At 37.7% G+C, this 13386-nt stretch overlaps 3 protein-coding genes across 4 annotated transcripts; all 3 read right to left on the reverse strand.

The window, feature by feature from the left end:
- On the reverse strand, positions 53–3616 carry LOC104764323. Its single transcript, XM_010487839.1, has 3 exons — positions 3514–3616; positions 3089–3195; positions 53–2557 (listed from the first exon to the last, which is right to left on the reverse strand). The coding sequence occupies exon 3, from the start codon at positions 2464–2466 to the stop codon at positions 502–504; it is 1965 nt and encodes a 654-aa protein (XP_010486141.1). The 5' UTR covers positions 2467–2557; positions 3089–3195; positions 3514–3616; the 3' UTR covers positions 53–501.
- LOC104764324 (bifunctional 3-dehydroquinate dehydratase/shikimate dehydrogenase, chloroplastic) lies at positions 3891–9202 on the reverse strand. 2 transcript variants are annotated; one of them, XM_010487840.1, is made up of 11 exons: positions 7763–8127; positions 6405–6673; positions 6163–6268; positions 5844–6062; positions 5391–5737; positions 5227–5290; positions 5023–5131; positions 4738–4887; positions 4488–4636; positions 4215–4377; positions 3891–4135 (listed from the first exon to the last, which is right to left on the reverse strand). In XM_010487840.1, exons 1-11 carry the CDS (start codon positions 7934–7936, stop codon positions 4095–4097), a joined length of 1791 nt encoding a protein of 596 aa, XP_010486142.1. In that variant the 5' UTR covers positions 7937–8127; the 3' UTR covers positions 3891–4094. The 2 variants fall into 2 exon arrangements, with proteins under 2 accessions (XP_010486142.1, XP_019097142.1); XM_019241597.1 differs by lacking the exon at positions 7763–8127 and adding an exon at positions 8837–9202 and having other exon boundaries at positions 3919–4135.
- Positions 9759–13247, reverse strand: LOC104764325 (bifunctional 3-dehydroquinate dehydratase/shikimate dehydrogenase, chloroplastic-like). Its single transcript, XM_010487841.2, has 11 exons — positions 12917–13247; positions 12491–12732; positions 12241–12346; positions 11928–12146; positions 11481–11827; positions 11265–11328; positions 11040–11148; positions 10791–10940; positions 10463–10611; positions 10127–10289; positions 9759–10044 (listed from the first exon to the last, which is right to left on the reverse strand). Exons 1-11 carry the CDS (start codon positions 13145–13147, stop codon positions 10004–10006), a joined length of 1821 nt encoding a protein of 606 aa, XP_010486143.1. The 5' UTR covers positions 13148–13247; the 3' UTR covers positions 9759–10003.

Genomic DNA, 13386 nt, shown 5'->3' on the forward strand with positions numbered 1-13386 from the left:
TACAAAACTCGTCTTTAATGTGTATGTTACAAGTGTTTGTGTTAGCTATCTGAGCTTAAAAACAGAAATTTCAACTGACGCTTTATTTTACAAGTGAAAAGTGGATAGTACAAGCACAATATGGCCAAATAGGGTTTTCAACAACTTAATTCAACAGTTTCTTACTCTACCAACAATGGAGTATAGAGACAAATGCTAGTTAAGTTTTAAGCCCGACTGAACCGGAAGAAGGAAAACGCAAGAGCTAGACAAAAAAATAAAAATAAACAAAAAACAACCGCCCACCAGAATCATGACTGGATCATGTCACAAGACAACAAAGAGGGATCAAGCTTATCGACGCCTCTTGAGGAGCTTTGGTTTCCCTTGTCAGTAAACCTGTACGCCTGAACAAAATAAAACAGGCTCCAAAAATCGTGATTTTAGCAATTCATGGACACAACAAAGCCTCTGATTGAGATAATATCAAGAGGCAGATCCTGAAGGTGGAGATTGATGGTCTTAGTCTTGAGCTGCTTCTTCACTTGATAGATTTTGAGAGACAGAGACCGGTAAAGCAGCTGGATCAAGCTCATACCAACCCTCGGTTACGCCTATTCCTTCTGATCCTTTTAATCTGAATGACGGAATACTATGTGAGAACCTACAGAACTCATGAGGTGGAATCTCAGAAGTGTTTGATTCATCCTTTGGCATTGGACAGAAAACACACTTAAAGCCTTTCACTTTAGACAAGAACCCAACTGATACCGTGGCTCCCTCTGCATGATCAGACAAGATCTCAACAAATTCATACTCGTACTTAAGAGGAGAAACTGTGTTAGCCGACCCTTTGATGTCCCAGTTCTTGAAAAGGGCCCATATTTCTCCCTTCTTTGGGAATACTGTAAACTTTCGACCCCTGATTCTTGTTGTCCTGCGGACCAAATGAGAGAAAATGGAACACTCAGTCGTCTCTTCCATATTCCCTACTTCAAACTTACCAACAGAGACAGGTAAATTTGGTCTTTCATTCTCGTCATCTTGGTCAACCTCTAACCATACGTACTTAATCATGAAATCAGGAGTTGTTACTTTTCTTATGATAGCATAAAATCTAGGCATTCCCTCGTCTTCATCATAAACAGCCCACATCTGGCCAACTTGAAAACAGCTTTTTTCCCTCAACTTATCGAAGTCACTGAAATCAGGATCATCATAGTTTATCAAATTTGGTTTTGCTGCACTCTCTGAACTCAAATCTTCCTCTGAATCACTCGCACCAGCAGGGGTTTCCACCTGGTCTCCTTTTATCGTCTCTTTCGTGTTTACTCTCTCAGTTGAGCTATGCTCCTCATGCATCTGCTTTTCCTCTTCTTTCTCTTCACCTTTTTCAGGAACTAAGTCTACATCATCATCACTCAGATTCTCGTTATAGGAAACCTTCTGCTTGCTACGGACTGACCTCCGAGGCTTCTCTCCTCCTTTGGACCCCAAATCTCGTGCTGCCATAGTATCATCGACCACAACATCTTCTGACTCACTGCTACTTTCACTATCAGACCTTTCACTACATTCAATTATATTCTTTCTCTTCCTCTTGCCAGCGTTTTTAGCAGTAGAGCCCGGCATAGGGAAACTCGCCTTTGTAGAGGAAACTTTGGGAGGATGTTCTGGACGCTTTAGAAACTCGCCTTTTTGCGGTTCACTGTAAGCCTTTTGGTCTGGAAATTTGTTCTGTTGCGGGAAGGAAGTAGTCTGATATGATCCTTTCCCCGGTGGTGCATTCTGCGAAGGTACTTCAAAAGAAGTGAACTGTTTACTACAAGACGCACAAGTAATTTCCTTGTTGACATGTTCACGACTATATTCGAACCTCGTCCGGCAGAAGGCACAAGATGTCCAAAAGGTTGCACGGTGACCGAAAGCAGCTGGTTGGGCTTGAGCTTTCTGGTAGGGATGGCCGTTTTCAGGTCTCAATTCGGTGAAGATATTCCTGTTATTAACGGTTGCCCGGAAAACAGGCTGTGTGTTATAATTGGGCATCTGTTGGGTTTTATATGGTGGTCCAGGTGCAGGCTTTCTCCAACTTCTGCGTTTAACGTCATGAAGCTTCCTTTTCTCTTTGTCCAAAAGTATCCTCTGGGCGTCACCAATCAATTTAAAAGCAGATTCAGCACCAGGGAGCTTATTTTTATCAGGGTGGAGAAGAAGCGCAAGCCTCTTGTACTGTTTCTTGAGGATAACATCATCAGCGTTCTGCTCAACCTGAAGTATACCGTACCAATCCATCTCAGTTCCAAACAACTTCTCCGTTGCGGCACAGTGAACATCACAGACCATAATCATACGAGATATGTTATCCAGGCTGGCATCCATTTTCTGAGCCTTCAAAGCAAGCTTACGTGCAGCGGTAAAGTCAGTCTTTTTCATCAAACCCTCCGCTAAATCTTTGGCTCTAAGAGCCTCATCTCTGTTGATACTCATAATCAATCCAGCATAAGTATCATAGAAACCCCCAAACCCGAGAGAGTGATGTAAATGACCCCTTGTAGACACTTCCACCTCTGCTCTGATCCTGCTACATAATAATAGATAGAGATCAAAATTGTTTCAATTAGAGATGCATGTCCTTCATACAACTCCAAACAATAGGATAATCGCAATACCAAAACACGGATGCACATAAATGTACCAATTATATATGAATGGAAGAAAAATAAAAAAACACAAACCCAGATTAAAAGGTATAACCTTTAGAGGTTAATCAGAACATAATCAGAGAAAACGGTTCCTTATGAGGATTGAAGGAACCCCAAATAAAATAAAAACCCTAGACATGTGTCTACGTTCTCTAGAAATGCCATTTAAAGTCAGAAGTGATAAAAGCAGAGTAGAAGAATAAAACCAGAAAATGAAAGAGACCAACAACAAAACGAGAGTTAACGACGAATTCATCGTGGAATTGAAAAATTCGAACACCCAGAGAAAGACGATACCGGCGGCGAATGAAACAGAGGAGGATTCCCCCCCCCCCCCCNAATTAGAATATCTTTATAGGATCTGACGATTTAACGAATTACACAATGGAGAAATTTGAGAAACTCACCGGCGAGAATTAACCGAACGGCGGCGGAGAGGAAGGAGTCCGACTAAAGTTCACGACGTCTCTCTGATGTGAAACTTAAAAAAGCCCATCTAACTACAAATTGTCCCCTGTAGATTTGATTAAGTTTTGGGGTTAATTGAAAGAAAACAAAATGACGTATTTTTAATTAATTGCACATAAACCCTCCAACTTTTGTTAGAATTCTGATTCCGAAATTTACACTCAGTTTTATCCTATACAATTGGGAGAAGCAAAAAAAAAAAGAGAGAGAGAGAGAGAGAGAGAGAGAGAGAGAGGAACAAACGCAACGTTAAGAGTCAGATTCAGATCCCTAATCATTTGATCGGAGATTTCGAATCAGTAATGGAACATGAAGAAGAAGAAGAAGAAGAAGTAAATAAAAAGACAAAAAAAAGGAAGCTTACTTTGCCGAGGGAAGACGAAACGGTGTGTAGAGAGAGAGTTATGTGATTTGTCTGGCCGGGAAAAGTAAACAACTCAACATAAAACTGATGAACAATTAGTTAAAGTACCCTTTTTGTTTTTTTTTTTTTTTTAGATTGATTTTTTTTCAAGTTGGCGGGTGAAATATGTAAAATTCCTCTTTTTCCCCCAATTTTTTTTTTGCTTTGGCGGGAGACAAAAAACCCTTCGTCGGAAATAAAGTTCTCTTTCAGTTAGTACTATGTAGTTTACTACACTTATAACGAAAAGAAACCGGGAAAAAAATATACCAAATTCTCGCACATTATTATGGGTTAGATTTGGTTGGATTTGATTCTACTACGTATACGTTGATAAATAAATTTAAGGGATTATTATTTATTGTAGTTTCAGTGTCGTTTATTGTTGTAATTATTACATTGTCAGTGGTAATTAGTATATGATACAACAACGCACATTCTGGTAAAATATGGCATTCCCAAAATTTATTGAATAGGCCCCGGGTCTCCACGGGCGCGGAACAAGAAGAACATGACCGACACAAGCCTTCTAAATCTCTTCTCTAGTACTTTGTCATGATTTGCCTGAAGAGTTCCTCTGGAGCTGCACACAACAACATTCACAATTTAGCTTATGTGATTAGCAAAGTGAGCTTTTTATGATCTCTATCGATCAATCATACCGGGCAAATCGGTTAAAAGCTCGAACTGCTCAAGCGCCTGTCGGACAAACATCTCCGAACCGACGACTATCTTGGCTCCTGATTCTTCTGCTTCTCGTAAGAGTCTCGTCATCTTCGGAGTATAGACCGCATCAAATACCAATGAATAGTGCTTCAATGCATGCTAATCCCATCAACGAAGAAAATATTATAGTTTTCAAATTTTGCCTCACAAAAAAAAAAACAAAAACAAAAATATTTCAACAACGGTAGTTAGGCATACGAAAAATGTACCTTGGAAATGGGAGTCAAATCGACATTTGGTTGCATGCCCATTGATGTGGTGTTGACCAGAATCATCCCATCTTCCTGATGAAAATCATCTATATCCGCTAGCGATATGGCTTTGCCTCCAATTGAATCCGCGAGTTCTACGGCTCGTTCTACCAAAAACAAGAAGTGTCAAGATAAAATATGACTATGTCGTCATAGAACATTAACCGTTAAAAGTGAAAATTTTGTACTTGATGAAGCTTAATTATACCGTAAGTCCTATTAGCAATAAAAACATTAGCTCCCTTTTCTTTTGCACCATAAGCAAGTGCCCTGCCAGCACCACCAGCACCAATAATCACTACTGTTTTACCAGCTAATGGCGACGACAACGAAGGAACATTGCTCGGATCATCAGAGCCTGCAGGAAGAACCAAACAAAAATAAAACACACCAAAAGAATATAACTTGATATATAAAGAATCCCACATCGGATAGATAAATAAAAGGATATAACTTGAAAACTATAAATATTAACTGAAAACATAGAACTTACTACGCAAGCCATCCTCAATAGCAGAAATAGCACCATAACAATCCGTGTTGTAACCCAACAATTTTCCATCGCTTTCTCTCCTTCGTATTGTGTTCACAGCTCCTACAGACTGTAAGATCGATATTGCACAACGCGTTTCAGTAATTTTACTAAGATGATGATATATGCTATATGATAATGATTCGGGTCATTAGCGTATCATACATTTGCTAATGGGTCAACCTCATCACAACATTTCAATGCATCTTCCTTATAAGGAATTGCACAGCTGCATGTCAACACAAGTACTCTATTAATTCAATTTTCTTGGATATTTTATGAAAATATGTATTTTTTTCAATAAAAAAATAACCTAATTGGTTATTTACCTGAATCCAACGAAATCAAGAGATGAGTATGCTCCAAGAAAGCTAGCAATATTATCGGCTAACATGTGGATATACACTCCATCATAGCCAATTGTTTTGAAACCTCGATTGTATATAAGAGGTGATCTGCTGTGACTAATAGGATTTCCCACAACTCCATATACTTTAGTCTTAGTACCAATCTGTCTAAAGTTGTAAAGATCCAATAGATCATTAACCGTTGGTTGACCATGCGCGTTCATCTTTTCAGACTCCAAAGTGGCATATGTCAAATATCCACCAAATTTCGAACTTAGTATCCAAGAAATTAGACCTCTTTCACCCATAGCTAATCCAATTGTGGGAACCTAAACGTTTCAGTGAGATTAGTCCAAATTTGCAACAGTAGAAAGGTTCACAAACAATTAACAACAGTAAAGGTCCAAATTTATCTAGATTACGTATTGCACTTACTTGAGAATTTGAGGTTATATGGAAAAGGCGAGCAACATCTGTGATGTTAACAGCAGTCGTAACAATTTTTACTATATCAGCTCCAGTTTGTTGTATTCTTGCAACAAGATCTTTGAGATCCTCAACACTAGGAGTATCGTTATAGTTGTGCGATGAAACAACGACTTTAAAATTTTCAGGCTTCTTTCCATGAATCGATTTGATGAACTCACTTGCAACCTTATCATACGAAGAAGTCAAAGTCATTATTTATTAGCATCAACATTTACAAATCCCAAAAAAAAAAAAAAAAAGGAATTCTTAAGTTATGATATGTGACCTGAAATTCAATATCAACATAATTAGCTCCTAACTCCATAGCTAAGCGTAGCACATCTTGTCGTTCATTATCATTGCCTTCGTAATGACCACCTTCCCACTTTGGTCTAGATCATCATACGGACATTATTACTCATAATGAATGCATCATGCTTGTATATACACAAACCAACCATAGTTAATACATTAAAAAGAAAAAAAAAAGAAAAAAAAAAAACTCTCGAGCCTCTCACACACACAAACCTGTAGGTGAACAAAGTTGGTAGAGGACATTGTTGTATAATGGTTTTCAGATCCTCAAGAGGGTTGAAAACTGTTAGAGCGTCTAATCGAATTTCCACCAAGTCCGCACCCAATTCATGGGCTTTGAACATTTCAATCACCATTTTGTCTATTGAGTTCGCCATCAAGGGAGCACAAATCAGACTCGGATTCTTCACAATTTCTTTGGTTCTTGGAATTTTCATTTTTTCTTTGTTTCTGATCGTCACTTCCGTGGAATTTGAAACCACCTAACAAGTTGCAAACAAGATATAATGTCACAATCTAGATTTGTCATATCAGTTGTAGTGACAAACCAACTAATGTGTTCAAAACGAAATTTGTGAGTACTTTGGTTATGTAGAATAAAAAAGTCTATCCATATATTCATGACGATAGTGACAAAACTGACAAGTTCATAGTTGTTAGTTGCTTTACAACCTGTAGGGCAAGCAAGTTGCCAAATCCATCACTTTCGAGACTATACATATAATGTTAAATGTATTATCTATGTAGGTAAATTCGGAAAGCTAGCAGGATTTTTATTGGACTAAGTTTAATTACTACAAAATTAACTGAAAGGATTTAAAAAAAAAGATTTTAAAGTATAAAGTTTTTTTAAATAATATTAAATATACATATACATATACATATATTTGTTACTAGTAGTCTAGTACTATACTACAATTTTATTAACAAAACTTCACATTATTGCGACGGTACTATATTTTGGCTCTCTTTATGCTAGAGGGAAAACCACAGCCACTAGATAGTGTTTGGTCGCTGTGAAAAACAAAAGATAGTGCTTGGTCGTGATGGTGCATGGCCCTCACGCTTCCCTTATTGTCATGTGTTTCCAAAAAATGGTGGGTTCCCGATATGCACCGTACTTAAATAAGTTTCCCACATGTCCTAATTGAGAGAGCTAATTAGGTAGCATCACCAACTAATTTATCTATTTAGTGTAAATTATAAGTAAAATATAAAAAATATAAATTTATATTTTGCATATGAAAATGATGAAGATGGATTAGAGCAAATCAAACTCTAAACTCTATATTAGAAATGAGTATAGAGATGGATTAGAGATGGTTATATCTTTTGAAACAAATTTGATTAATTATAATATATTTCCTTTGTGAATTGTGAAGACAATTTTTTAGTCTAAATGGCTTTACTCGACCATGTTAGATCAATAGATTGTCCGGAAAGAAAAAATATATATACTAAAGTACACTTATGTTTATCTATATGTAAGATACTATAAATTTGTATATATGTAAACGACAATCATAGATCTACCACATTTATTGTGTATACTAAGAAGGCTAGTCACTTACAAAAGCATTGTTTGGTTTCAAACTCCGACGACCTGAGAACACAACGGAAACCGGTGGATTCTTGGTGGAGAAGGCATCCGATCTGAACCGGACAGCAAGATCGGTGACCAAAGAAGGAAAGTTGGAGACCACACTAGTTGAAGCAGCTGCCATAAAACCCAAGCCAATGACCATGCGGCTTCTTTTCAAACTTTCTCAAGTTTAAGCTTATTTTCTTCTTCTTCTTCTTGTCTTGTTTTTTCTCAGTTGTTTGCAATTATTGGACTAGTAGTCTTTGGTATTGTTATATATATAGGCTTAAAATGGTGATTGGCTTAACAATTTTGTTTTTTTTCTGTAGAATATAATGTATGCCGGTTTCGTCTTATTGTTTCTTTTTCTTTTACTAGAGACTTTGTGTTTTTATAGTGTCCCTGCACTCTTTGCCTTCATTGCTTACTTTAGTTGGAAAAAATCTATTAATTTTTCCAAATGCCAAGAGATGTATACACACACCCCTCATTTATTTTTTGGGTAAATGAGACACGTGAACCAAAAGGAGCCTNCGTGATGGTGCATGGCCCTCACGCTTCCCTTATTGTCATGTGTTTCCAAAAAATGGTGGGTTCCCGATATGCACCGTACTTAAATAAGTTTCCCACATGTCCTAATTGAGAGAGCTAATTAGGTAGCATCACCAACTAATTTATCTATTTAGTGTAAATTATAAGTAAAATATAAAAAATATAAATTTATATTTTGCATATGAAAATGATGAAGATGGATTAGAGCAAATCAAACTCTAAACTCTATATTAGAAATGAGTATAGAGATGGATTAGAGATGGTTATATCTTTTGAAACAAATTTGATTAATTATAATATATTTCCTTTGTGAATTGTGAAGACAATTTTTTAGTCTAAATGGCTTTACTCGACCATGTTAGATCAATAGATTGTCCGGAAAGAAAAAATATATATACTAAAGTACACTTATGTTTATCTATATGTAAGATACTATAAATTTGTATATATGTAAACGACAATCATAGATCTACCACATTTATTGTGTATACTAAGAAGGCTAGTCACTTACAAAAGCATTGTTTGGTTTCAAACTCCGACGACCTGAGAACACAACGGAAACCGGTGGATTCTTGGTGGAGAAGGCATCCGATCTGAACCGGACAGCAAGATCGGTGACCAAAGAAGGAAAGTTGGAGACCACACTAGTTGAAGCAGCTGCCATAAAACCCAAGCCAATGACCATGCGGCTTCTTTTCAAACTTTCTCAAGTTTAAGCTTATTTTCTTCTTCTTCTTCTTGTCTTGTTTTTTCTCAGTTGTTTGCAATTATTGGACTAGTAGTCTTTGGTATTGTTATATATATAGGCTTAAAATGGTGATTGGCTTAACAATTTTGTTTTTTTTCTGTAGAATATAATGTATGCCGGTTTCGTCTTATTGTTTCTTTTTCTTTTACTAGAGACTTTGTGTTTTTATAGTGTCCCTGCACTCTTTGCCTTCATTGCTTACTTTAGTTGGAAAAAATCTATTAATTTTTCCAAATGCCAAGAGATGTATACACACACCCCTCATTTATTTTTTGGGTAAATGAGACACGTGAACCAAAAGGAGCCTATCTCCATTACTCAAAGCGTGACGGAATCCAACTGCTCCCAATACACTGTACTCTGTAGCCTTGGTTATTCGGAGTAGTTGGAAGAGTTATTTGCCAGTGAGATTGGTTTAATCCTCTGCCTTTGTTTGTTTGTATCAGGCTGTCTGTCTTTCGAGCCTTAGTTTTTTGTGGCTCTAACATTTTTGGCCTTTTCTAATGAGGTCCATATTGGTAGAAGCAGTTGTTTAGCCACCACATGTGTATTTTTTTCTTTTCTTTTTTAAACACATTCAGAAGGAAGAACAAAAATACCTCTCATTCTATACATATTATTAGTGTCACGAATGTTAAATTATTTAAGAAAGATCACAATATTCTGATATGAATGAATTTTAAAATATATAAAAAAACGACATGTTGTAATTTCATCAAATGTTAACGCTTGTAGAAGTGTGGCGAATTACATATAAAATCTTTGCCATGTATCGGACTCTAGCCAGATGTATTAGATTTTACATGATAAGATTACACAGTAACAATCAGCTATCGCCTCAAAAACAGGACACTCTCGGAAAATACAATTGGCAATTCTATCGAGTTCCTTTGGAAGAAGAACATACACACAGACACACTTAAGTATGTCTCAGTACTTGGACATGATCTGCCAGAAGAGTTCCTTTGGAGCTACACAAGCAATTCAACATAAAGTCAGTTTAAGTTTTATGGAACAGAAGACATGATTTTTGTTTCATACGAGGTCACTTACCAGGCAAACCCGTGAATAACTCAAACTGCTCGTAAGCCTGCCTGACAAACATCTCTGAGCCAGAGACTGTTATGGCTCCGCATTCATCTGCTTCTCGTAATAGTCTGGTGATTCTAGGAGTGTAGACCGCATCAAAGACCAATGCGTAGTGCTTCAATGCATGCTGCAGAAACAAAGACAACCTAGCTTACTGATTTGTCTTATAGATTAAAGATCTGAAGAGAGTTTGCAGGTGATAAGACCGGAATTAATTCTTTACATAACAGGAAATAAAATATCCACTCTTTCGCTGTCGATAGATAACATTAGGAAAGAGTTGTTATAAGGAGAGCTTACCTTGGAAATGGGAGTCTCACTAACATTTGGTTGCATACCCATGGATGTAGTGTTGGCCAAAATCATGCCATCTTCTGGGCGAAAGCTATCTAAATCCGCTAGAGATAACGCTCTGCCACCAATTGCTTCCGCGAGTTTTAGTGCTCGTTCTATAGAAACACAACATCAGGAAGACAAAAAACCACATCATCAATTACAACCGCAAACATGACAACTAAAAAGAGATGAAGTGAAGAGTATTATTGTCAAGGCTGAGCATGACTGGTAACAGAATATTTAAAGGTGTTTTCTAAAGCGGAAAGTATCAGTTTAGGAAATGTAATTTTACCGTAAGTTCGATTAGCAATTACAACTTTGGCCCCCTTTTCTTTTGCACCATAAGCAAGTGCCTTGCCTGCTCCACCCGCACCAATAACCACTACTGTTTTACCGGCTAATGGCGAAGAAGAGGAAGGTTCACTGCTTGGATAACCTGAGCCTGACAAAAAAACAGCAAAAGAAAAGGCTCCGTTACTAAAAACGGACACTTTTCCACGAGAAGCAACAAAAGGATGGAAGCTGTGAACATAGAACTTACTTCGTAGTCCATCCTCAATAGCAGAAATGGAACCAAAACAATCCTTGTTGAAACCCAACAACTTTCCGTCGCTTTTTCTCCTTATTATAGTGCTCACAGCTCCTATAGACTGTAAGACAATATAAATTAATCATTCAGGGTGAAATAGTATGGCTATTTATTCTATCTTATAGTGATTATTAGGGTTACTATCAAAATTATCTGGTGGTTATTAGGAAACCAGACCTTTGCCAATGGATCAACCTCGTCACAACATTCCAACGCAGCTTCTTTGTGAGGAATTGTACAGCTGCAGGTAAAACAAGTTTATATCATTCACCCAAAAATTATTCTATTCCCATGCAAACCTTAAAACGTAAAAGTAAAATGTGGACTATTCTGTTCATTACTTCAGAATTGTTTACTCTGGAGAATAACTTCTCTGTCACCGTGATAGCTTACCTGAATCCAGCGAAACCAGCGGATGAGTATACTTGGAGAAAGTTCGCAAGATTATCAACTAACAAGTGGACATATACTCCATTGAATCCAACTGATTTGAAAGCTTGATTGTGAAGAATAGGTGATTTGCTGTGACTGACAGGCTTGCCAATAATTCCATACACCTTTGTGTCAGGACCAATTGTTCTAAAGTTGTAAAGATCCAACAGATCTTTGATCGTTGGTTGACCTGGAGCAGAAACTTTTCCAGAATCTAAGGTGCCAAAGGTCAAATAACCACCAAATTTGGAACAAAGAATCCGAGACATCAGACCTCTCTCGCCCATAGCAAGCCCAATTGTGGGAACCTGAAATTTGAGTGAAGATTTCAGATGGTGACAACAGGGAATCACATTCAGAGGTCGGCAAACACTCGATTTACTTCATGCTGGTAAGAAAGACACTTACTTGAGCATTTGAGGTTATATGGAACATGCGAGCAACATCTGTGATGTCCACAGCAGTAGTAGCAATCTTCACTATGTCGGCTCCAGTCTGTTGTATTCTTGCAACAAGGTCATTGAGATCTTCAACGGAAGGGGTATTCTCATAGTTGTGCGATGAAACAATTACTTTGAAATTCTCAGGCTTCTTTCCTTCAATCGATCTGATGAACTCAGTTGCAACCTTAACAATGCAAACATAGAGTAAAGAGAAACTGATAAGCTAGCATCAAAACACCTTCTGAATACTAAAATTCATCAGTTTATACAACGCTAACCTGAAGTTCAACATCAACGTAATCAGCTCCCAACTCCATGGCCAACCGGAGCACATCCTGTCGCTCCTTTTCATCACCTCCATATTGACCACCTTCCCACTTTGGTCTAGAAAGCAGACATCATACAACAAAATAACATTACTCCACAGAGGGAAAGAAGACACAGGAAGTTCCATATCAAACATTAAAAAAGTGCCAAGCTTTGAACACAAAAAAAAAAAAAAAAAAAAAAAAAAAAAAAAAAAAAAACCTGTAGGTGAATAGAGTGGGCAGAGGAGATTTCTTTATAATGGTATTAAGATCCTCAAGAGGGTTGAAATCCTTAAGCCAATCTAATCGAACTTCAACCAAGTCAGCACCCAATTCCTGTGCTTTGAAAGTTTCAAGCACCATCATGTCTATTGAATCCGCCATCACTGGAGCACAGATCAAGCTCGGATTTTTCACAATTTCTTGACTTCCTATCTCCACTTCCGTGGAATTTGAAGCCACCTAAAGGGTCACACAGAACAGAACAAGGATCAAAATTCCCACAATCCAGATAAAGTTTCGTCTTTTTCAGTTCTATATGTATAGTTTCAAACTCAGAGCAGAACAAAATCTGAACATCAAAAGTCTTCTCCGGAACATAATCCAAAAGATAATTGAACATCAAAAGGAAGAAGAATTCACTAACATAGACGTTGGAGGGTTCCATGCTTCGCCGGCGCCGGTGATCGGGAAACAAAACGGGAACCGGCACACTCCTGGTTTGCAGGGAAAAGAACTCGGCGGAGAAGAAGGTATTGGATTTGAAGCGGAGAGAAGAATCGGCGGCGGAGAAATTGAGGTTGGCGGCGGAGGTAGGTGAGCGTCGTGGATTAGAGAGGAGACGCGGGGAGTAGGTGAGACGAGAAGAAGCAGCCATTGGGGAAGAGACGTCAAACAAAAAAACTAACAGGGGACCCTTCCTTGTTTGCCTCTTTTGCAAATATTTTGACAGATTCTTAAATTTTGGTTTTTTCCAACTCTCCTTTTTTTTATACACTGCAATATAATGTTAGGTGGCTTTTTTGTTTCGGAGTTAGGTGGTGTGTAGGCCTAGTGGTGTGGATCATTTGTGGATAAACATAATTCTATTTTTATTCAGATATTTCTTTTTAAGTA

The sequence above is a fragment of the Camelina sativa genome, chromosome 19 (assembly GCF_000633955.1).
Source record: "Camelina sativa cultivar DH55 chromosome 19, Cs, whole genome shotgun sequence".
NCBI lineage: Eukaryota > Viridiplantae > Streptophyta > Magnoliopsida > Brassicales > Brassicaceae > Camelina > Camelina sativa.